This window comes from Larus michahellis, chromosome 5, assembly GCF_964199755.1.
Source record: "Larus michahellis chromosome 5, bLarMic1.1, whole genome shotgun sequence".
In the NCBI taxonomy this organism is placed as follows: domain Eukaryota; kingdom Metazoa; phylum Chordata; class Aves; order Charadriiformes; family Laridae; genus Larus; species Larus michahellis.
The window spans coordinates 69,649,963-69,676,129 of record NC_133900.1 but is presented as its reverse complement, the minus strand read 5'-3'; the positions used below and the strand labels follow the sequence as shown (position 1 = coordinate 69,676,129).

Sequence of the window (26,167 nt, the reverse complement as noted above, 5' to 3'; positions counted from 1 at the left end):
TTCTGGCTTTAGACTCTATCTTAAACTCTAATGAAAATACTGGGAAATATTCTTTTGAGATTGTTCTTTCACGGCAAGCACGCTGATTACAATGTAGTTGGTTTTGTTTGATGAAATCAAAGTAGTTTATTATCTTTTTCATTTCCATTATATTTTCAAATGTTTTTCATAACTTCAGTTTGTACTAAGCTATAAAGCAAGAGGGAATTAGAATCACAATTTTTAATTATCATCTTTTTGCAAATAATTAGGGTTAGGAGGAGGAAAAATTTAGTTCTGACTCTCTAAGCAGCTGGGTTTTAGCCATTATGAAAGATGGAATTGAGATACTTTTTAAGTTAGTCCCAAAGTCTACACTCTCTACACCATGCAAATGATAGTAGAATCTGACTCTGAGTTTTGAAATATAACCTAACTGGGTTTTTTGTATGCACTTTAAAGTGTATTTGCATAATTGGACATTTGATATATACCAAATATATGTGTGCTTCTGTGTATATTTTGACTGAAATAGAAAAATGTAGACAGACTCATGACAAGATCAGACCTTTACGGAAAAAATTTTGCCTCTCTGAAGTACAGAGATTAAAAGTCTCCATGCCATACTTTTGGATTTAACTGCACATTATGTTCTGAAAAGATTCTTTTAATTAAAGTGTGTTGGTGGATTCTTTCCATGTTATCTTAAAAGTGAAACAGATAGTACTTTTTTTTTCCCCCCAGTAATCAAAATCATAGTGGTGCCAATATTTAAGAGTACCTTTCTTATTAATATATATAATATTTTAATGTAATACGTAATTAAATGTCATATATAATTATATATAATTAATTTTATTAATTTTGCGTATATAAAATAATAACAGATGAGTGAAATTGCAATTTTAGGCTTTGGATAAACAGTAATACTAGGGGCATTTACAAACTAGCTGCTTCCAGCATTGTAAAATCTTCTAACAGAATGCTTTTTTATTTTCTTGATAGAGAAAAATGAGAAAGGTAGCGTGAAAGCAGGCAATCTGAAGTACAAAGAAGAACCATCAAAACTACTGTCCGGAAATAAATTTCAAGAGCGTTATTTCGTGTTACAGGAAGGAAACTTGCTTCTTTATAAGGATATGAAGGTACAACAGATAAACTCTTCAGCAAATTCTTAAACACTCACTTAAGCTTTCTTTTACGTATCAAAAAGAAAAGAAACACAAACAGATCAACATTTCTGATATTAAATGGCAAGTTCTAGAGTCTGGGGTTGAAGTACAAGATTTTTATCTTACTATTTCACACAGATGCTTTAGTAAAAGTAGTTTGGCTCAGTTGCTCATTTAGCTATTGGAATTTTGCATTACTATAAGCTTTAAAAAATAAAAATAAACCAGTGTTTAGGAACGCCTATAGCTTGTGCTGTGCCTAGGTTTTTTGAAAACTTACAATATGGACCACCAGTAGAAGTAATATGGAACTTAACTGAGCTGCATGCCATTTTTTCTTGGTATCTCACACAAAGGTTTGGGAAATTAACAAGCAACAGGATTCTTATACCTACAAATGTCATGACAGAAGAGATTATAGGAAACAATACACTAGCAAGATCTTCTGCTTCCCAACAACAGTCCTCCAAAAACTAGTATTGGTAGATATACCTCAGAATTCCACAGAAGCAAATTTAAGTATACTTAATCGCATGGTGGGCTTAGTTTTAAATATTTCATGGGAGTTTTCTTTAAAAGAGTATTTTTGTGTGTATGCAGCTTGTGTTAAAGTCTAAAACTAATATACATTGTGAACTATGTATAAAAAATATGTTAAAGTGCTTTTATTTTTGCTAACTGCTGTGTTTGCCCTTCCGGCAAATACAGCTGTACACTTGCCGACCTTCATAAAGTACTTTTTTTTTAAAGACAGATCCATTGCTCAAGTAAGCTAATGCAAAAGAAATATTGTTACTTCTTGTGATACTGTGGATATAATCTTAATTAGAATGACCCCAGAATGTCAAAAATAGTGTCTCATAATTTAGTGCTAAAACTCAAATTGGCACATATGTGAGCATAAATTAATATGCCCGTAAAACCTTAATTAGTATCTTGGAAAGAGTTTATGATAGGATTGTTGTACTACTTTACAACCTGCTTTTTTAAGCCATTCTGTTTTATAAAACATTAAATTCCCAACTCAGGTGGAGTTTTGAACAGCATTACTTTTAAATGGCCTTATATTTGTTTTCTAAAAAACCAAATGGAAATACTGTTCTGACAGAACGGTGTAGACCAGTTTGGTTTGGTATTCGTTTGTGGGTTTTTGAGGTGTTAATCTGCCACAAATAATCTTGGTTTAATTTTAGTCATTTTTAGTAGGAAACCTTGACATTGCAGATGGAAAATTGTATTTAATAAGACTGGATGTACTAATTAATTTATAAATTCTCATTAACAGCAAATTAAATTTGTATATGCAGGTGGAGATACATTCTGTTAAGTTTTTCTATTGTTCAAGAGCAATTATCAAAAAAGTGATAAGTTTCCATGATACTATATGTTAAATTACAATATTGTGCTAATGGACTGAAATAGCATACCACTTTAATGTACTGTCATTAAGAGATAAACTCACACACAGACAAATGGCTTCCTTAAGGTACGCTTTTGTGAGAAATATACTGTTGTTTAACTAAATAGTATGTTTTGTAGGGTTGTTTTTTCTTCCTGACGGTACCATTGGTTTGAGTGAGAAGTTACACAAGAAGACCAACTGTAAAACTGTTGTGTCGCTTTCTGTTTTGTTTTCTTAAATGTTTATGCCATCTCAGATTCTGTCTCTTTTTCCCCCGCACTGGAGTGTTAGAGATTGAAAACTGTAGAGGGAGAAACTGAGAATACAGAACAGTAAACACCGTGGAGTAGGTTTATGTATTGGGATTATAAGATTTGTTAAGTGTTTGGTTTGTTTTTTTTTTTTTGTAAATAGAAAGCTAAAGCACTTGACCTAAAAGTATTGAAGAGGTGTTACTGTGTTCTGTAGTATTATAGTGTAAGTGAGAATTTTATTATTGCCTTTCATCATTCATCCTACAGGCACGTTCAGTTCGCATAGCTAGTGTGGGTATATGTCTGTTGTAGGTTGGCTGAAGGTAGTTTGTTCAAGAAGGAACAAGGAAGGAAGTAACCTCAGATCTCTAGTCCAGCTTCCTGTTCACAGCAGGGCTAGCAACAGAGGTCAGAACAGGTTGCTCAGGGATTGATGCAGTTAAGTCTTTAAAATCCCTGAGGATGGAGATTGCACAACCTCTCTGGGCAGCCTTTTGCAATACCTGAATGTCCTCATGGGAAAAAGTTTCTCCTTCTATCTAGTCATCCTCTCACGATGTGAAGAGCCTCACTCGGTCTTCTTGATAACTTTCCTGTAGTGGCTGGGGGGCAGCTGTTAGGTCAGCAAGTGCTTCAGCCCCCCCAGCCAGTTTGATGGGCTTGTGCTGAATTCAGTCCTGATTATTGATTGTTTTTTCTACTGGGGACACAAAACTGGATACAGGACTGCAGATGCAGTTTCACAAGTGCTGAGGAGAAGGGGAAAATCATTCTCTTGAACCTACCAGCTGTGCTTCTGCTAGGAGACCACCTTTGCTGACAGGACACACTGCTGGCTCATGCCCAGCTTGCCATCTACCAGCATCCCCAGGTCCTTCTCAGCAGAACTGCTCCCCAGTCTGTGTCATTGCAGGGTTTTTTTCCTTCCCTGGTGCAGGACTTGGTATTTATCACTGTTGAGTTTACTAAGGTTCCTGTTTGCCCATTTCTTTGTCCTATATACGCCCCTCTGGAAGTCATCCCTGCCCCCAAACATATTGACTGGTCCTCTGGGTTGTTGTGCAACTTGATGATTGACTCCTCCAGGTCATTGATGAAGATGTTAAAAAGGACAGGTCCCAGGATAGACCCTTGCAGCACTCCCCTTGTCATAGGTCTGCAGTTAGAGTATGTCTGATTAACTGTCATGCTCTGGGTGTGATCGTGCAACTAGCTTTTTACTGATACAGATGTCCACCCATACAGACTGTACCATCCCAGCTTGGGTAGAAGCATATTGTGGGAGACAGTGTGAGAAGCCTTGTAAAGCAGGTGTAAATGACACCCACTACTCTCCCCTCTGCCGCAAATCCCGTCATTTTATTGTAGAAATCAATCATGTTGGTCATGCTGCATGTTTCCAGTAGTACCTTCTCTTCCACATGTTCAGAAACGTGCTCCAAGAAAACTCACTCCAGGATTTCCCAGGGACTGAAATGAGGCTGGCAGGCAACTAGTTCTTCAAGTCATCTTTTCAGCCTTTCTTGAGGATGGATGCAATGTTTTCCTTTTACCAGTTACCAGCAGTTGCCCCTAATCTCTGACACTTCCAAGATGACACAGAGCAGCCTTTCAAGGATGTCAGCCAGTACAGTCAGAACCCTTGGATGAAGCCTGTCTGATCCAATGGACTTGCATGACTTAAATTCTTTCAGGTCCTTCCTGGCTTATTTCAGTGCTCCTCTGGTGCAGTTGTTATTCTCCTCCTTGAACCCTGTCAGTGTAGAGGCCTAGGAGACCTTGCTGGTGTGAAGGATGACACAAAGGAGATACTGAGTTACCTTAGCCTCACTTGTGTCTGCTGTTGCTAACTCACCCGCCATGTTCAGCATTGGGTCTACGTTTTCCCTTGTTCACCCTTTTATTACTAAGGTACCAGTGTAGAAGCTCTTCCTGTTGCCCTTAAAGTTCATAGCAGGTCTCAATTCCAAATGAGCTTTGGCTTTCCTGACACAGTATCTGCATGTCCTGGGCAGGGTTTCTAAATTTTTTCCTTCATCACCTCTCCCCGCTTCCACCTCCTGTATACTGCCTTTGTCTGCATTGGAACTTCATCATGAGCTACGTGTTTGCCTGGGCTTGTCTCCTGATAAATCTACTCATTTTCCTAAGAATTGGGATGAACTGTTCTTGTTCTTGGAGAATGTTGTCCTTAAAGACCTACCAACTTTCCTGAGTTCCCTTATCCTTCAGACTTGCCTTTTCCCATGGACACCCACCTATCAGTTCCTTAAATAAGTCAAATGTTGGTCTTCTAATCTCTGTGATCTGTCCTCTAACTTGTCACCTTTTGTACCCTCATGATCTTGAGCTCTGCTATTTCGTGGTAACTATGACCAATGCTACGATTGATTATCACATCCCTGACCGGTTCTTCCTTGTCTGTGAATAGCAGATCTAGCTGTGCATCACTCCTTGTTGGCCCATCCAGTACTGGTATCAGGAAGTTATCCCTGACACTCTCCAAAAATCAGCTGGATTGCTTGTGTACCACTGTGTTGCCCTCCCAGAAGACACCAGGGAGAGCAAAGCCCTGCCTTCCCCATCCCCTGCCCCATAAGAGTCAGGATCTGTTATCCAGAGACTTCCTTGGGTTTTTAAAAGGCTTAATCTGCTTTTTTTTCATTCTGATTGGGTGATCTGAAGCCAATGCTCACCATATTGTCCATCCCATAGAATAGGTTCTTTAACAGAATTCTTAACCTATTCTTAACCTCGATCCTTATCTTCCCTGACCATCTCTCTTGAAGAGCTTATGTCCATACATTACAGCACTCCAGTTTTGTGAATTTTACCACCACATCTTCATTATTCCAGTTGTGTTACAGTTTTGTAACTTCATGATGACCTCAAGTTCTTAATTAGTCTGCTTCCAGTAATTGTGATTGTCACACTTTGTTAATGGGAAAGAAAGAGAAAAAGCCTAATGATTTGTGAGAGAAGAGGGGTGCAGCCCATGGAAGAAGCCTAACTGTGAAGATAGACATGTGACATTTCATATTTTGCACATTCCTGATATAATAATTAAAATATTATTTTATTTGCAGGCTAGCAAACCTGAAAAAGTGTTGCCTGTCAATTCCCTGAAGCTTTATCTTGGAGTGAAAAAGAAAATGAAGCCACCAACAAAGTAAGAGTAGAAAAGAAAATAAGTTTAAACACTTTGTAGCAAAGTACTTGTAATGTCGTCAGGAAAGGGGAACGTAAAACATTGTGGAACAAGGAAAAGTCAAGAAGCCAATTGAAGTATCCTGAATTAAATTACCCTCTATAATATTATTTGTTCTGTTTCTGTCTCTGGTTTTGTGTTCCGTGTTAACTCTTCTGTGCTAGGAAATTACTTTATTGATTGGCTTTTCTTAATCTTAAGTGTATTATCTCTTGTGGATACGTTTGCTGCTAGCTCACTTAGTTTTGTAGTATGCGTCCTACATTTCATTGGTGGGCACACCTTCTTTGGACCAAGAAAAAAGAGAGAAGAGAAAACCTTGTCATGACCTTTAGTGACGGTCCTGTTGTTCAGTAGAGGATTTTCCTTTTTCAGGATCCTTGTTGTCTTGATGTTTCTTCTTCTAGCAGAAGACTACAGTGCCCTTTACAAACATCAGTGACTATGTCCCTGGAAAAGAGCAGCAAAAAATGACACCTTTTTTTCTCAGATGTTTCTTGTTTGGTCAAAGCTTTGAGACACTGAGACAATGTACATAGGATCCTATCCCAAGGTGATTCTAGGTTGGCTGTAGCCTTTAAACAGATCTGCTTGAACTTTTCCTTTTCAGTTGGCACATCAAAACACCCCCAAAAGATCTGTAAATTTCAAAGCTTAGTTCTGTTAGAGAAAAAGTTGGTGGGTTGGTTTTGGTTTTTTTTTTTTAAGTGCAGAATGAGTAGAAGATTAGTCCAAAATAGGAATAAAAAAGATTATGTAAATGAGTCTTTGCAGGTAAGTTCTTTCCTAGAGGTTTATTTTCAGTCTACTTTCAAAAGCTCTCCTGGATCTCCAGGAGCATCTGTGTTTTTTTCACCTCAGAGTTTTCATTGTGCACCTACTCCCTCTTCCCCCCCCCAGCAATTTTTAAATCTCTGTAGACTTGTGTGATTCCTTCGGTTTATAGCGCAAGCCTACCTCTCTTCCCTCTGTGACTTCCACAGGGTAGTGGACTCTTTGCTGGGCGCCATCTTAGCAGTTTGACTTCCAGCAGCTTTCATAAAGTACAGCCACAGCCAAAGTAGTTAGCAATCATCTGCCGGGCTTGGCTATAACCCTCTGTCCAGAACAGAATGTTCATTACCTGTGAATCAGCTGTGAGGAAATGAGCAAAATCCATCATCAAACCCACCATTTCATTCTAGATTTGCAGTACACAATTAAACTTTGTGAATATTTTTCCATTTAAAAGCACTATATAAAGATAATGGATCTCAGCACTTTGAGGAATATGTCCCTGTCTTGAGTTTCTGGAACTAAATTTTGAAAATTTTATTTGTTTCAGCTGGGGACTTGCAGTATTTTCTGAAAAGCACCAGTGGTAGGTAAACACGAGACACATGACTAGTTTAACTTCCGTGTTTAATATTTGTTGAAATGTTCAATTTCAAAGTAAGAGTGTTTGAAAACAAATGGGCATTATTTTGCTTGAATGCTGACTTTTTGCTGTGTTTTTCTTAGTTAACTAAACAGTCTTAATTCATATGTTTTGGTAATTTTGGGGGTTAGGTGTTTGTCTCCCTTCCGTGGCCATAAAGGAAATTATTTTTATACATTTAGAATGATAGATTTTAAACCTATGCAGATGCTTTAAGTGAAGCACATGCATTATCTTCAGAGTAGGGTAAAGTGATAATTTGAAGTATTTATATTTCCTTACTTTTTATGGGAGCATTAATAACAAATATAGAGAGCATTCATAAATGAATGTAAGCACTGTTTGAAGTTCTTTAGAAGCCTATTCTTTAATATATTAAACTGCAACAGGAGTTTTTCTTGTTAATTATATATTGCATTCTAGGTATATATGTTGTGATGGACAAGATGTGCAGATGGAGTGGATGATCAGCATTTTTACTGCACAGGTACTAATCTGATCAAAGAAATGTAACTTTTACTGCTGTTACGAAAATCCCATTAAACAAAGATACGTATGTGTTATGGATATGTTACCGATAAAGTTGCAATGCCATTAAAGTTCCTGGAATACTCAATGTAATAAAACTGCAAAAAGATGGATCTTAGTCTATGAAGACTATTATTTATAATGTCATTTTCATATGAAAGCTGAGTGCTTTGAGAGTAAGGGAGAAGAACAGTACATTCTGGCATCGTTTTTTTTTTTTTCTTCGTGTGTTGTAGAGAAGCTGGTTGAGGAAAGACAACTCATTTCCTACGCAGTAATAAACCTCTTCTGGGTGAAATTCTGGGCAAAAGGTGTGTCTGTGTGCCACAATGCCTGAGTGCTGTTTCTCTGCCTGCTAGTTTGGGTGCTGGATGCAAAGTAGTCATGAAAGAAGGGTGTCCTGTTTAAAAACGTAGTGGTGTGAACTAGCCCTGTTGAACAGCTGTGCCAGTACAGCTCCAAGGCTTTCGATAGGGCTCCCCACAGCCTGCTTTTGGAGAAACTGATGTGTCATGGTCCAGACAAGTGGTCTGTGCAGTGGGGGGGAACTGGCTGACCGGCCGCACCCCGAGGGTGGTGGTAAATAGCTCCTGTTCAAACTGTCAGCCTGGCACAGGTCGGGTCCCCCAGGGATCAATATTGGGCCCAACCCTGTTTAATATCTTCATAAGTGATCTGGATGATGGGATCAAGCATACTCTGGTGAAGTTTGCTGATGACACCAAACTGAGCGGGGAAGCAGACACTTTGGAAGGGAGAGCCATCCTGCAGGAAGACCTGGATAGGCTGGAAGAGTGGGCTAACAAGGAACTTTATGAAGTTCAACAAGGACAAGTGTAAGGTCTTGCACCTGGGAAAACATAACCCAGGAGTGCAGCACAGATGGAGATCTACCTGACTGGGGAGCAGCTCTGTGGAAATGGACCTGGAGGTTGTGGTGGACAACAAGCTCGATCTGAGTGAAGAGTGTGCTGCTGTGGCAAAGAAAGCCCACAGGATGCTGGGTTGCCTCAACAAGGGCATCACCAGCAGAGATAAAGAAGTCGTTATTCCACTCTACTCAGTGCTCGTCAGACCACACCTGGAACACTGTGTTCAGTTTTGGTCCCCACTATACAAAAAAGATGTGGACAGGATCCAGAGGAAGGCCAGCAAGATGATGAAAGGACTAGGAAGCCTTCGGTATGGGGAAAGGCTGATAGAATTGGGTTTGTTCAGCCTTGAGAAAAGAAGGTTTAGGGACACCTAATCACCATGTTCCAGTATTTAAAGGGTGGCTACAAAGAAGATGGAGACTCCCTTTTTACAAGGAGTCACAAGGAAAAGACAAGGGGTAATGAGTACAGGTTACTCCTGGGGAGATTCCGATTGGACACAAAAGGAAAAATTTTCCCCATGAGAACTATCAGCCATGGGAATAATCTCCCCTGGGAAGTGGTGGATTTCCCATCATTGTACACTTTTAAGATTCAGCTGGTCAGGGTGCTGGGCCATCTTGTCTAGACCATGCATTTGCCGAGAAAGGTTTCACCAGATGATCCTTGATGTCCCTTCCAACCTGCTATTCTATGATTCAATACAGCTGTATTTCTCTGATATCCAGGTTAACTCAATTAACACTGGCAATTCATTATGTTGGATAGGCATTATCCTGAATTAAGTAATCTAGTAGCAAGCAGAAGATTGTAAGGAGGGCGTATATTTGAGTGCCATATAACACATCCTTGCAAATGAAGTTTAATATTTACATAGGAGGAAGTGGGAGTAAGAGAGATGGGAAGAATTTAACCTGACAGGAGACTGGAACATAGTTTAAGGTTTTAAAAAGGTTTTGTATTTGTGTCAGATTTTTCTTGTCTTTCCCTTGACGTTCAAGGAACTTTGGGGAATATCACTGTGAATAAACATCACCAGATTTATGATTACCTGTGAGCTTTACATATTACATAAAGCAGACTAGGCACAAGACTGTTGCAATACATACTTCTTAGAGGCTTTCTAAAACAGAATCTGACCTTCATAGATAGTAGTGCTAGAAGTACAATGCATGCCTTGTAAGTAAGACTTCCAAATTTTTGTCTTTTTCAGCTCCCTTAACTGAAGTAACTATTGTAGTTTCTATGGAAACAGCCACTGGTCCTGGCATACATCTCATGGGCATAACATAAGTGGTGTCACAACAAATAGGCTCAGAGGTTATTGATATAGGCTACTTAGAAATAACTCATACAAGCTTGGTAACTGTTGAAGTCCGTTTGACATAAAATCAAAAGAAGGGCAGTCTATTAGGATTCTGATCAGGTAGCGTGGTATGTAGAACGTTCCTCTGAAAATATGGATAAAAAACTGCGAGACATTGCTCAATGTTCAGGATATTTTTTCTAAAAAAAAATGTTAATCACGTGCATTTTTTTAAAAAATTGCTATGAATTAATACTATTGTTTTTTTAAAACTTCATTCCAATGAATGTACAGAACAATGAATTAGCAGTACGAATGAGCTACATTGGGAGGGGGGTTTGGTTTGGTTTTTTGGTCTTTTGGGGGGTTTTTTTGTGGTTTGGAGGGTATTTTTACATTTTTACATTATATTTTTACGTATATTTACATCCAGGACATTCTGGACATCAGTAAATTTGTCAGTCTTTGAATTATATCAGAAATTAAGTGCTAACGATGCAGATTTGCTGGATTGTTCTTATTACAATCTATTGCTTTAAATGTAATTTACAGTGAAAATCCCCTTGAGAATGCAACAGCTCACATTACTAAAGCTTACTATAAGATCTCCAGATGTATTGTATCATGCAGCAACAGACAATTATTATCACATTATTCCTTTTCTAAACCAGAAAACTGTAAATGTTAACTGCGGTTATTTCTAGTCAGAATTTTCAAATCGAGGCCATCTTTAGGGAAGATAGCTTGTCTTTTACCTTATCTGTTATCACAGTATTTGAATACCTTTATGTTAGAGAGACTGCAGGCAGCGCATATTATTTGACAGCTTGGATTACAAATAGAAAAATACTGTAAAGTAGGTCTTGAAGTGTTAAGACGTTGACATTTAATGATCCAGTGCAATTAGGAGGGAGATAAATCTATGTTACTGTGCTCCTCAGTGCTTGAACAGAATAAGACTTTATCGGTAATTAATATCAGTAAGATAGTTGTACTATTGATATTTCCCCCCGCCCTGTTTTCTGTTAATGTTTATTCCTGTAGTACCAATAATGCAGAGAATATAAATGGCAAAGTGTAGGTATCACTGTAATCTCGTAACAGGAATACTTTTCATACAGAAAGTCAAGTTAACCCAGAGGTTATTAATCTCGTACTTCAGGCTGGTAAATACTAAGAGGCTTTGAAGGAGGACCATTGTTTCTTTCAGTTCGGTGCAAAATCATCCTGAAAAGTATGGCTGAAACTTGATTCTTGAATTCTGTAACAGTTTTATACAAAATCACTTAATAGCATACAGTTGGAAGTGATTAATTGATATGCAGATGGACACAATAATATTCTTCCAGTTCCATTGCCTTTGATCAACTAGAGAGAGGCACATTATATTACCATGAGGTGCAGTTGAGCAGATAGGTCAAAACTATGAATAAATACATTTATTATGTGGCCTAATATGTTGCTAGTATTTCTGATGTACTTTCCCAGAGTTCTATTTTAAGAAATGTTAGAGACACAAAAGGGAAATCAGGCTGCTTAACTGGCAGGGATAGTTTCCTTAAGCTTGCTGAGAATTAAGGGAGGCAGTTTCCTTCAGAAACTGACTTAAAGTTTCTCAGTCACTTTCTGAATTGCACCTGTTTCTTGTATCTTGGTCCACAATAACCTGATTTTGGTTGGCAAGACCTGCTCTTTCAGATACCTTCTCAGTGTTTCATTGGAAGAAAATGTTCTTAATGCTCACTGGGGAGAACTCTTACAACAGGCTTTACATCACCCTGGTCAGCACCACGAGGGAGAATTTTTTACTCCATAAAGAGTATGTGAATCTATAAAATACTCTTTTCTAAATTTGGAATTGGGGCTTCTGATTTCTAGACTGCTATTCTAACTCAATAATCACTGATTCTGATGGCTGTTTAACAGTAACACTGGTTTTACTTGCAGACCATCTGCAAGTATGATCACAGCTCCACAACTGGATTTTTGTATACCGTCCTGAAGAGAGTTCTTACTTCAAGGATTTAGAAGATTGAATACCATTTAAAAAAAATTAAGGACACTGAAGATCCTGACGCCTGTGAAAAGAAAACTATTACAGATGTGAACTGTGTCACAGAATTGTTTAGGTTCTAGATCCCCTCTAAGGATATAGCCAAATCCCCTGTTCAAAGCAGGGTCAGCTAGAGCAAGTTGCTCAGGGCTGTGTCCGGTCAGGTTTGAATAACTGGAGACTCCACAGCCTTTCTGGGCAATTTGTTCCAGTGTTTAATTAGTCCCACAGTAAAAAAAGATCTGTTTTTTGTTTGGGTTTTTTTTTTTTCTGAAGTTCAGGCAGAATTTCTTATTTCCCATTTATTATAACTCATGCCTTGGATTAGTATTTTGCCAATATTTACATGAAGCATTCTCAGCTCTCATTAGAGTCTCTCTGCAGCTCTGCCAATTTCCCATGGAGTTGTACTGATTAACTTCATGCACTCATCTCCAAGCTTTAGAAACTATTCTTCTGTAGGCCTTGTACATTCTGTTTCAGTAGAGCTAAAGCAAATACTATTATCGAAACCAAATCTGTTTATTTGTAGATTGTGTTTTTGGAGCATTCAGAATGTCAAGCCATTTCCTTTTGGATAACGCATGTTGTTATTGTAGGTTAAGCAATGATTTTCATCTAAATTATTAATACACATTTCGAAACACTTGTTGCAAATTGGGGTCATTTTATTTTGTTTCAGAAAAAATTGTTGGGACTCCTGAAAACATGTGGAATTTTGAAATTACAAATCAAGTAAACGTGCGTGTCTTGTTAGATGATATTTTCTATTCTTAGAAGATAATTGGAATAATAATAATAAGGGAAGATATATGATACATGAAAATTGTATAGAGACATTTTGGTTCTGTTCACTCAATATTGTGAAGCACTTAGAAAATATTAACATAATTTCAAGCACCATAGTGTTTTCCCCCTCATCCCACAAGAGGAGGGCATGATCTTGTGCAGTAGATCGCTTTTTCCGAGAGTGTTTTACGTACAAAAGAATGTTGTGTTTTTATGAAATTCTGCACTAAAAATAAGGAATCATTTTGTTCTTCAGCATGCAGATATATGGCCACCTGCTGGAAAGGCAAGAAAACAGTCTATAACTAAAAGTCCAAAGGTCGGAGGCTTACCACTAATTCCCATTCAACAAGAGAAGAACACTTGTAAAACCAGAGGGAGTACAGAAGTAAGTGGGGTTTAAACTTGGTGTAGAACTTCTAGCCACAACGCTGTACTTCTAAATAGCCCAGCAATACTGAACTCTCTAGATCTGGATAACTATAAGATGTAGATGCTCTTATTACCAATGTCCTTCTAATTGTTTTGTCATTACAGGAACAGTTAGGACAAATTAATGTAAAAAACTGTTGTGATCTAAACTTGTGTCACCTCTTTGGCTGTTCAGTAAATCAATAGTGGATTTTTATTTGTGTTTGGTGTTTTTTTGAGCAATGACTTTTTGGTACAAGTAAATAGGACTTTTACCTGGAAATATAATGCACATTATTACAGTGCACTTTATTACAGTTTTATTTTAATTAAGGTCCTTGAAAACTGTCTTGCATGCAGTTTTATTTTACTGTGTCTTTTACCATATCTTTTTTTCTGTCTAAAATAACTGCACTGTTTTAGTTAGGTCTGTGAAAGTAATGCAAAAGCTCAGATGGAACTAAGTATGATGCATTTAAGCTGTAATATTATTAGTCTCAACGAAGAACAAGACGGTTTAGTTGCAACTCTGCAGAGACTGAGCTGTGTTGCTACATTACGTGCACTAATGATATGCCTCAGCCTCATCATAGTAGCTTGAGATGAATTTCTGTTGTCCTCATAGAAATACTGATGCCTGTGGGAAGGACTTGTTTGCCTTACTTCTATCTGAGAAGAAGCAGTGGTAATGGGGCCACTATTCTGCTTGGGAAAAATAGTGGTAACTAATCTAAATGCAACAGAGAATAAGTGCTAAAACAAAACAGCTTGGTCCTTTGGCTCAATGCAGTATTATTTCTTGCTTGTTTTAGAAGATTTTGAAGGGAGGTAGGTAATGGGTATGTGTTATCGTCACTTAGAGAGACAGTGGTTCAGGCACAGATTGACGAAGCTTGACTCTCTTCCATAGCAAACCAAAAGCAAATGTAGAGGTAGTGCTTTATCTAAAAGGCAACTCCATCTTTCTTTTGTTATACTTTCTTCAGGCATTTCTTCTCTACCTTACCGAATGAGTGTAATACAGTGTGAATGCAATTATGGTTTTCCTGGTTTGTTTAATTTGTCTTTTTGTTTCGGTCTTCTCTCAGAGAGTATTTTTGCAAATCTTTAATAAGTTCCTTCTAATGTTTGCATTTTTAAAGTTTTTTGATGAAAGTAAATCATAGGTCTTGTCATTCAAAAAACTTCATAACCCTTAAGTATGTCTCCTACCTGTCCTTTATGCAGGTACAGTTGAGATCTCTAATACTTTGAGACGGCTACAAATTCAGATATTCTAGGATAAAGGTTGTATTGGATTTTGAGACTCATGATTTGAAATCCCTAATACCTTATAGTACTGGAATTATATTTTTTTTTTTTATTTTTGTTGATAATGTGCTTCATCAGAAAGTACTCTAATGTTTTGTACACTGCAACTTTGAGGAAGTCCACATTTAAACTTAAAAGTAGAAGATTTTGGTCTTCACTGTTTATGCCGTGGCTACATCTAGAGAAGCTTTATGCCAACGATATTTGCATACTTTAGGAAAGTCCACACAAAATTATATGATGTAAAATAAAAACTAACTTTTTTTTACCTGGAAAGCCAAAACTGGAATGAACAATAAAATAGCAGTAGAAAGTAAGTGTGTGATACAGCTTGTTAAGGAGAAGTATTGTACAGCAGTGTAGTCAGTAAAGCAATAGATACCCAATTGGAGACCACGCCTTGAGTCTTTCCATGGATTTTTAATACTTCTCCAACAAGCAAAAATATCTCCATTTTAAAGCATTAGAGAGTAATAACAGGAGCAAGCATTTTCTGAAAAATGTTGGCCTATGAAAAATGGAGGTCTGTTTACAGATCAATGCATCACCTTGTAATAGAAATGTGATCAAAGTTATCTTCATACAGGCAGGAAAAGAGACTGAAAGCTTTCCAAACAGTGGAAAAAGTGAGATCTTTGTGCTGTGAAGATAAGTGGGGGAAGAAAAAAAGAAAAAAAAAAAACAAAAAAAAACCAAAAAACCCCAAACAAACAAATAAAAAAAACAACTCAAAGATGCCCAGAAACCAACAAGTTTAATATTAATGTTCCATGCTAAAAAGTCTATATTGAATGTCTTCTTTTTTTCCCATTATTGGAAGGAATTTCATTGTGTGCTGACAAGATAAATATATAATACAGAAAGCTTGAAAACGCTGTATAACTAAGAATCCTTCTAATAACAAATAGAATCAAAAGATTTCCATTATTTCTGCACCACTTGTTGCATATGTGGAATATGTATTTAAAATACGCACATTTCTCATATAGAATCATTTAGCTGAAATAGAAACACATTGCTGCATATCTGCGGTAAGCCTGTAATTTTATTTCAAAATACATGAAGATAGAGGAATGAGGAAAAACTTTACCTTTGTTTCAAGCCATGGTCAAATACCTTACTGACTTATAATAGGTTATACCTGTGTAGCATTTTGAAAGGAACGGTATGTCACAGGGATAATGGAGAATACAAATAGAGTTGCTCCATATTTTTTTTGCTGGCAATGTGCAGAAAAAGGAAAAATGTAGTTAAATGCATATCATATTATCAATTTATTCATTAATTACTTGATGAAGGGGCTGAAATTTAGAGGCAAACAGCTGCTTCTAACATGAAATAGTTGCTTTACACTAGGGGTTACTAGGAGAAAAGCAGAGTAATTTATAGCATGTGACTAACGGGGTAGTGGATCAAATACTAAGAAATAACATTAAGAAATTTGATGTTGCAGTTTTGTTCACACATCATTTTGATATTTATAAGGGAAGCTGTTTGTAACTGTTAGTGCTGCAATTTGAACAACAGTACTTGGCTCTATCAATTGAATATTCTTACAATTCAAATGTCTGGGAACTAGGATTCCTATATATATATATGTACTGAATCTACTTTAAAAGTTCAAAATGTTGAGTAGTACTTTGTGTTAAGGGGCTGTTCCAGAGAAGTAAGCAACCTTTAAATTTGAGTGCTGTATTCGATCTGTTCCTACTTTCATTATATAAAGGGCTCCTGCTATAGCCAGTTTCGCAGAACTATATTGATTTAAGAAATATAGTTGGTATTTTTCTTCTCAAAATATGCAAAATCGATATGTAATGTAAAAAAATCTGTAAACAGAAGATTGTTGCTTCTGACTGAATTTCACGAGTAATTCATATCTTAGTTTGCTGAGTAACACTGAGTAGCTTGGAGTGTGTTACTGTGTTTTCTGAAAGGTACTGCATGACAATTTACATTTCACATATTGTATGTATATTATCACAGATGGTCCTTTTATTATTATTTTATTAATTGAATATGAATCACTGGTGATAATCTCACTGTTTTCGTGTTCATGCAGGAACATTATTTTAAATGGAAAGAAATTATTTTAAAAGGAAATTTATAGCTTTTTCAAATATTTGGCAGAACAGAACTCCCCACACTCAACGAGTCATTCGGACAGTTCCTCAGTTGCCTTGAACTTCTTATCACCGAATATAGCTGTACATGTTGAATATTAGGATGCTTCTTGCTGGCTTAGGTGATAGCAGGAGATTCTAAACTGATAGCAGTTGTTACTGATGGGAGTAGAATTTCAGTCTTCAGGCAAGCTAAAATCTACTCCACAGCACACACCAGTGGTAACCCATGTAGCAGTATGAACTCTTGCCGGCATTGTTGTTCTGGGACTGGATTTTTTTTTTTTTGCATATCATGGCCACTAGTGCTTTGTTATTACTGAGTAGTTTTTATTCTTGGTAAATGCAAATAGAAATACTAGCCTCCTTAATGCTAAAAGTGATATCAATAAAATCACCCCTTTATCTGCCCATTTAAAAATTGTGATTTATATCACCCAAATGTTTCTTTCTTTTATTATTGAACAGATGGTAGCTCAGGTTAAATTTCAAGAGACTGCACAAATTTAGAGTTTATAGCTTAGATGTCTTCAATGTAAACTCATTTAATATATACTGTTTTTCTTCCTACACAGCAACTAATTTGCTGCATCAACATTCATTTTTTGTAATGGGCTTATGTTTGCTGTCCTCATGAAGAAAGAAATGTCACTTTACAACTTATAAGACACATAAGAATGGTAGAGGAATTTACTGTATTCTGTCTGCTCAATTGGTGTGGCAGTAGGCAGATCATTCCTTTTGTGGAAGAGCCTTATAGTTCTCGAAGAAAATGAGATCTTGGAATTCTTCTTTCACGTATGATATCTTTGTTGTCTACTAGAAGATACTCAAAGCTGAGGGAGACTTTGGTTCTTTTGTCTTTCCTGTGTGGCACTTTTTCAGTTTGGATGGATTTTTATGGAGTTATTTGTCCGTAGCATATGAGGAAGTTGTCTCATGGAATCTTGATACTTCATATATGGGCCGGGCCCAGAGAGTGTTGGTGAATGGAGCTAAATCCAGTTGGCGGCCAGTCACGAGTGGTGTTCCCTAGGGCTCGGTATTGGGGCCAGTTCTGTTTAATATCTTTATCAAATGATCTGGACGAGGGGATTGAGTGCACCCTCAGTAAGTTTGCAGACGACACCAAGTTAGGTGGGAGTGTTGACCTGCTTGAGGGTAGGAAGGCTCTACAGAGGGATCTGTACAGGCTGGATCGATGGGCTGAGGCCAATGGTGTGAGGTTCAGCACGGCCAAGTGCCAGGTCCCGCACTTGGGTCACAACAACCCCACGCAGCGCTACAGGCTTGGGGCAGAGTGGCTGGAGAGCTGCCTGGCAGAAAAGGACCTGGGGGTGTTGGTCGACTGCCAGCTGAATATGAGCCAGCAGTGTGCCCAGGTGGCCAAGAAGGCCAACAGCATCCTGGCCTGTATCAGGAACAGTGTGGCGAGTAGGACTAGGGAAGTGATTGTCCCCCTGTACTTGGCACTAGTGAGGCCCCACTGCGAGTGCTGTGTCCAGTTTTGGGCCCCTCACCACAAGAAAGACATTGAGGTGCTGGAGCGTGTCCAGAGAAGGGCAACGAAGCTGGTGAGGGGTCTGGAGCACAAGCCTTATGAGGAGCGGCTGAGGGAGCTGGGGGTGTTCAGCCTGGAGAAGAGGAGTCTGAGGGGAGACCTTATCGCTCTCTACAGGGTGTAGGGAGGCGGGGGTCGGTCTCTTCTCCCAAGTAACAGGTGATGGGACAAGAGGAAACGGTTTCAAGTTGCACCAGGGGAGGTTTAGACTGGATATTAGGAAAATTTTTTTCACTGAAAGGGAACAGGCTGCCCAAGGAAGTAGGTGAGTCATCATCCCTGGAGGTATTTAAAAGACGGGTAGACATAGTGCTTAGGGGTATGGTTTAGTGATGTTTTTTGTCAGTGTCAGGTTGATGGTTGAACTAGATGATCTGAAAGGTCCCTTCCAACCTAGTCAGTTCTATGATTCTATGACATATGTTAAAGCAAGCATGAAAAAATATTCAAACACTAGAGAGAAACTAGTTTAGATACTTCTACATGAGTGCTCTAGTTAGGATCAGGAGTGCACTTCAGGAGCAAATCTCCCAGTTGTTCCCATTTACTGTGTTTTGCTTTGTATTGTGGAGTGGTTCTGGAGCACGTGAACTTGGATTGCTTTCAGATGAAACTGACGGTGAAGATATTCTGCAGGAGCATATCTAATGCTCTGCAGCCAAAAATAGTCCTTCTGCCAGTAGGAGAAAGCTAAAGCTGATCTGAAATGTATTAAAAAAAAAAAAAAAAAAGAAGGCAACAGCCCTGAAATAGTGTTAGTGTGGATGTCAGGTTCTCAGCACTTTTCTTTCACTGTACAGATGTTTTTCTAATGGGCCACACCAATTGCAAATTTAGATGCAGCATTTGATCTACCTTTCATTTCCTACCGCTTAAGAACTTGAAAACAGCCCACCAATATGGAACAGTTCTGTTGCCATCAGTTTGTTGTTTTATCTGAGTTCCCAGTATGTTACTTAACATCTCTAGCCAAAATTTGAGAAGGCAGAGAGTCTTTATAATTTATCAGGTAGTACTGAACAGCTGCTGAAAATGTTTATGTCATCATGTAAAATTATCTTTTGTATATTCCAGTAGCTCAGTCATTAAATTATCAAAATTGCAACATTGTCAGTTATATTCATTTGATTTAAGGATTCTGAGTTTTTAAGAGTACATGGATGTGCTGTAAAACATTAAAATTTAGTCTGCTGTGGTAGAACAAAAAATCAAATTGCGAATATATGAAAATGAATGTCTTCATTGTCGTGGTACATTTAATTGAAAGATTTATGTAATTTTCAGAAGTATCACTAATTGAGAAAATATGCTCAATAAAAATGCTTACTAAATGATAATAGCACAAATTGTGGGAATTTAAAACTATTAACTGCGCTGTCTCAGCTCTTGAGTAAAATTGATTTTTCTTTTAAACTGTTATGTGAAACTAATGAGCAAAAATTGCAATCTAAATATTATTGAATATTGTGTTAATGTGAGTGTTCTTATTTCTTTTTGCTTGTTTGCTCAGAATATAGAACTGCAGTCTGGGAAACCAAAATTGGGTGAGCATCATGAAAATGACTTTCTCGAAGAAAGAAAAAACTTGAAAGAAAAAGCATCTATTGTGGCACAATGTTTGGAACGGAAGGAGGAGAAAGTGCGAAATCGTGCAAAAACACATCGAAGCTTGATCTCTGTTGGGGATGGAGGTGCAGGGGTGACTGACCTACACCAAAGACCACATAAGGCGCTGAAGAAAAACAAGAACAAAACAAACAAAAATACTTTGGAATTAGATAACAAATTGCCATCAAATGTGATTCAGGAACTAAATACAGTGCTGCAGAAGAACAGAGCATTTAATGATGAAACCTCCAGCTGATTTCCCGAGTCTGAAATTTTATATATGTATATATATCCGTGTGTGTGTATTTTCTCGGCAAAAGTAGTCTTTATTGATGTGCGTAGTTTGTACAGTGCAGAGGAAATATAATTTGTTTATATGCAGCTGTTGATTTTGTATATGTGTGGGCCACATGTCGTAATTTAAGATTGAACTGAGAACTGATTATGTAAATCTCCTGAAATTTGGAAGTTTTCCTGTGCAGTGCAATGACACCAGGGGTTTTGTCTATTATTTTTTGTTGCAGATTTTGTTTGATATAGTAATTCTAAGCACTATCAAAAGCTTTTGCTCCGTTTATATCCTGTACCATCCTGTAAGTACTGGAGAGAGATTTTTGGAAGGAAGATGAGATCTACACTGGAATTCACACTGTTGGCCTATAATATTTTTAATTGTCTAACACTATAGAAATGAGTAACTTCTGCTTTCTGCATGGTGGTTGTTTTTAGGGTTTTTTGTATTTAAGAATGAAATCAGTATCTGCTTCCATAGATTTGTCCTCTGACTGAGCAGTATGTGAAAGCATCAAAAGGGAGAGGTATGGAGTAGATAAGACTTCATATTAGTTCTTGTATCTCAAAACTGTGTCTATATGATGTATATCTGATTATGACATCTAAGCAATGAGAGAGAATACTGAAGATGACAAAAAGAAGTCTTCAAAGCAACGTCTAATTTAAAAGGGTATATGAATTGGAAGACTAACAGCATCTCTTTTTTGCTCAGCAGGCTGAAGCAATTTTATAAACAGACCTTGGTCAGCTCGGGGTGACAAAGGCAGACTTTTCTATCACTGTTGGAATAGAGCTTGCTTGGTTCTGACAAAGTTGCTGGCATCTGATGGAATATTTAATAATATTCACATTAAGAAATTAATTTCCTTGAGAAAAAAAATGGTCCCGACACAAAGATATCTATCAGGAGGGTACTAACTCACTCAATTAAGAAGTGCCGGTTACTAAATGGGTGAGGAGGTGAACCCTCCCTTTACCATGAGGACAAAGTGAACAGGACGCTGTTTGCCAGGGACTAGGAAATGCTTGTGCTGCAGTTGTGGCGCAGCCCTTCTGAGTGTGAGGAGAGGTCCCAAGGGTGAGACAGCAGCCTCAGTGACCTCATTTGCTGCATTCTGAGTATGTAGGTAGCAGTGTCTGAAGAAACATGATGTACAACCCTCCAGCTACTTTGGTTTTTTAAGCCCTGAGTTCCTTAAATTTAAAAATCAGAATCTGGCTTCAAAACAAAACCTATGTGAGCAATAAAATTATTTGGGTTTTTTTCAGTACGTTTGTGGATCTTGTCTTCACTTACGCTTGGGATAGCCTCCTCCCTCTCTCATGGCATATCCCAGTTTTCACTTTGTCCCGCAACAGCTGGATGGGCGAAAGGCACTGCTGTGCTGAGGCTGTTTCCAGGTGTTGCAGATGCTGTCTGGATAAGCTGCAGGACTGACAGAACAAAGAGATAATGAGCTGACACTGCACTTTTGCTTCAGGGGAGGCATTAGTAACAGCCTCTGCCTTATTTTGCTGCTGTCCCTTTTGTGGTCTGAATCGCCGCTCTGCCACCAATTTTCACTGGTGCTTTAAGAACTTACTCTGATGCCTTTTAGTGTTCCTCAAGTTTGATTGGAATTGGCCAGACCTCTTAGGGTAGAAGAGAGAATTTTAAACTATTTCTTCTTTATTGGAAATTGTTTCAGTCTCTTAATTCCTTAAAATTTCAGAGAAAAAAATCAATTTAATCAGTATCGATGGCATTTTATTTTTATTAACAGATAGTTTTGAGGATGCTTTATGTTGCTACTGAATTTCTTCCCATGGAGAAGCAGTGTGCTCACTTATCCCCTCTTCTATTTTTGGTAGTCACAGGTGCTGTAACATTTCTCATATCATTTACTTCTATTCTTGATTGCATTGAGCAGCTTAATTGGAAAAATAATTTGTTTGATTGAAGAAATTGGACAAATTACTCAAATAATATATCTGGCAACTCTGCTAGGAAGTACAGGGAACATGAGATCAAACTCAGATATTTTATAGTGTTTTGTATTTATTCTTCTGGAATGTAGCACTGACAAAGCAGGTTTTGTCTTTCAGACTTTGCACTTACCGTATTTGACCAGTTGTTAAATCTGAAACGAGTTTGTAGATTTTAATTTTCCCAGTGCACTATTGACTCTTTTGCTACTTTTAATTTGTAATTGAGCCTCTTCTAATCATTGAGGCCCTGGCTCAAGAAAGCATATAAGCCTGAACTTAAATTGTATCGACTAAAGCCGGTGCTTCATGTTAATAAGCACATTTCTAAATGCTGATTTGAATCGGGGCCTAATGCCATCAGGAGAAATTACTTTACTTTCTTTCTGAGGCTGGACCTGAATGTACTGTTTACAGTTGTACTTTTATTTGCAAATGTTTTTCAGTATTGAGTTATGGTTGCTGTATTGTTTATCTTTTTATCGGGTTCTTTAAAATGACATTCACCTCACTGCTGAAAGCCTCATGCATCATTTAAGCCCCTACACTAATGGAATAAATGGAGCAATGGAAGGGGCTTTGTGCATTGAAGTGAATATGTCCGTGAAGAAAATATTTTGTGCATTTTTATTGGATCTAAGGACTACAGAAACATTTGTTCTGTTTCAGAAGCATATCACAGATAAAATATCTGTATGGGTGCTGTTAAAAGGCCCTAAAAATAAAGAAACAAAGATGTTTATTAAAATATATTTAAATTTGGTTGTGTACGTGTATATATGGACATATGCTATATGTATGTGTATATGTGCATACAGTTATGTACACATCCACAGAGATACACTGAATGGTGACAGTGTTAACTCAAGGGAAATTTATTTGGGAAAATAGAAATTAAATTTGCAATGAATTATTTCAAATAGGTATCAAAGTTTTGGACCAATTATCGGACATGTCATTGTTGCACTACACATTTCAGACTGATTTAAGACCTGCAGAATAAATGTGTCTTGTTGCAATACCTTAATGGCTGCTGATCTTTTATTGTTCCTGTGCTGTGTTGTTGAATGTTAAAGGAAGTGTAATTTTCAGAGAATAAGTGCTAATTATTTGAATAAATGCTATTTCTCTAAAATAGGCGATGATTTCTTTCAGAAAAAAAAAGTTTAGTCAATAAAAATCATGGTTTGTTTTGTTGTTTGGGGTTTTTTTTTAAAGAAAGAGATTTCTGTATGTCTTTCCATACGAAAGCTATGGAATAACCAGGTAAGTGTTTACTTGCTGATCTGCAAAATGAAGTTAAATGAGACTTGGGTATTTTATGTGTGGGCTTATGACAGTGGGAAGACTAGGCTTTAAAGTCTCAGTAAATCTCAGGTTCATCTTTAACTTGTTAGACTTCTGCAGCCATCATAGGTGTAAAGCTGACATGTAAGCATTGTTTATACTATTTGTTTTAAAATAATCCCTGTATTCTGTTTGTGTAGTTTTTTTCACATTTTTTAGGATGGGGGAGAGAAACCCAAAACCTGAAGAAAAATACAAGCTGGAATCTCTTCGGGTTGTTTTTTTTTTCTCCCTTTAGTTGAGCTGACTATTGGCTACTACTTTGGAATTTTTCTTTGAAGCAGATGTTTTTCTGAGATACTATTTTAGGCTAATAGGTTTTGTGCCTCAGCAGAGGCTGCTTTAGTGTGGGGTTGACTCGACCAGCTGAGATGTACAGCGTGTTCATGCAGAGCTTACCTTTACTGTGTGACTCGGGTTGAGACCTTACGGTTTTGCAAATGTTATCCAAGAATCTATCCGGTGGGGGAAGGATACCTCCAAAGATTTCTTCAGGTAACGAGGAGGGCTTGGCCATATCCTTGATTTTTGTTTCTTCGTTGTGAAGAGATCAGGGATGTTGTGTCTAAAGCGAGTTTTTAGGATGCCACTGGCTCTGTCTGCCAGAGGCACTCCTGGGGTGCCTTCTGCTCTCACAACGGGGGTAGTTTTGGATTGCTCTGCAGATACAGGTTTATCAGAGGGTAAATGTTCTGGGTATTTTATCTCACTGCTACGATTCTTCTCTCCCCTGATAAGGTGCTGGCACAGTTCGTGATCCTATGAGTGCTGCTAGCCTACAACCAGCTCCACATCTCAAGTTATGGAGTCTGGGGAAAAAATTTACACGCCCTGCTGGGGATGGTGGTGGTGTGCCTGCAGGAGTCAGGAGGTAAGGGCTACGTCTCTCACCGGCTGAGACACTTTTTTATGAGCCTGCCCTGTCATAATCACCTTTCTGTGTTTTAAATGCTGTTTTCCATTGCAAGCTGTTTCAGTGGTAGAGAATCTGTTATCAGACTGTTGCTGGCATCCGAATTAGAACAACTTCAGTTCTGCCTGAGTCCAAATGGAAAATTATTTAAAAAAAAAAAAAATACTGACTTAAGTCCTTTTTGTGAGTATAGCATGCTCTAAAAAATACATTCAATTTGGCCCACTTAAGGCACATCTGCAGTTTCAATAACTTACATTAGGAAACCTGAACTATGTATGTGGGTTAGAAACAGGTTACTTGGATGGATGGATGGATGTAATGTATTCCATGTTGAATTATTTGAAAAACTATGTACTAACTTGCAAATCTGAGCCTATTGCCGCAAGGTTGATTGGGAGGATTCAGAATACTTTATATGGTCTATAGAGAATTCCTGCTTCTGACCTGTCCAAAATATTCTCTGTGCTGCCAAAAAAGAAGTATTTGTCAAGCCCGGTGGGTTTTGAGGGTAGATTGCTCTCTATAAAAAAGGGAGGAAGCCTTGCAAAGTTTTCTTCATGGTTCACACTAGGTTTGGATGTTGTACTGCTTTACCTGCAACTCCACTGCAAATGGGATCCATCTACAGCTCAGTTAAGGGGAAAAACAGTCCTGCTATTTTAGTTCTTACCACTGCTGTAGCTTAGCTGTCTATTTATTGTCTTTGCTGAAATTTCTTTGATAATATTCCTGTTATGTTTTGCTGCTCATGTTTTACTAGAAAATCATGGCAATCTGTGATAGTAAAGAGGAATAAGGATGTGGATGTTAGTGCCACAGTTACAGTAGGCAATTGCATCTTCCTACATACCTATACTCTTGTACTGCAGTTGAGGTTTTTGGGGTGCTTTAGTACGTACTTAATCTACCTAACCTTACTTGAGCCCTTCCTGCTTTTTATTCTAGACCCCATTCTGTGTCGTAGACTCTGGAACATCTTAATCTTGAGGTTGTCTTCCATATGCACTCCCATTCTGCTCATTGGCTTGATGTGGTTTTGCTCTGCTTTTCCAATTTATGACTCGAAACTTCAGCCGTGCTTTCTGTTTAGATCCCGTGTCATGTGACTATTGACTTTGGCTTGGTTTGCAGATGGTAGGTGCGTTATGGTCAAGCCTATTATATCAAGCTTGCCTTAACCTTTATCTTAAATCCTGGTAGAGATCTTCTCAGTGTTTCCCTATAAAGAAAGGGATTTCACAGAACTGGCCAAGAGGCAGAGAGGTTTAGATGTTGATGACTAGGTGTTACGGAGTTCTGTAACCCATTTCTATAAAAGCCCCTGAAGGTCTTCTACATATTTACATTTGTAGTCCTCAGCAAATCAGAGAGCAAATTAAAGCAAATGTACTCTGTTTGCCTTTTTAAATTATTTTAGTTCAGTGCCTTAATGATCCTATAATATGCGTTGTGCCTGGTACTAAAGAATGCAATTTCTTGCAAATTATATCTTTGGTTACATAAACAGTAAAGCTTTTTCTTTCAAAATTTAATTAGCATTGATTTGTCCAGTACTGCAGACTGCTTAAGAACTAATAGGTCTGAATAAACTGAGGTTTACTGTACGTATGAGTTTTATAACTTGTCATTTTCTCCCCTATCTACATTT

General features: G+C 37.8%; 1 protein-coding gene across 4 annotated transcripts in view; it reads left to right on the top strand.

The window, feature by feature from the left end:
* ARAP2 (ArfGAP with RhoGAP domain, ankyrin repeat and PH domain 2) overlaps positions 1–24,799 on the top strand; it is a 138,992-nt gene extending 114,193 nt beyond the window's left edge. For 3 of the 4 annotated variants that reach the window (XM_074587777.1, XM_074587775.1, XM_074587776.1), the window contains 6 exons: positions 985–1,124; positions 5,894–5,976; positions 7,340–7,375; positions 7,856–7,919; positions 13,240–13,371; positions 19,900–24,799. In XM_074587777.1, the coding sequence (XP_074443878.1) occupies positions 985–1,124; positions 5,894–5,976; positions 7,340–7,375; positions 7,856–7,919; positions 13,240–13,371; positions 19,900–20,253 (809 nt within the window). In that variant the 3' untranslated portion in view covers positions 20,254–24,799. Of the gene's footprint in view, positions 1–984; positions 1,125–5,893; positions 7,376–7,855; positions 7,920–13,239; positions 13,372–19,899 lie in introns of those variants that run through there. The other variant, XM_074587778.1, reaches the window with a different exon arrangement.
* Positions 24,800–26,167: the final 1,368 nt, after the last annotated feature.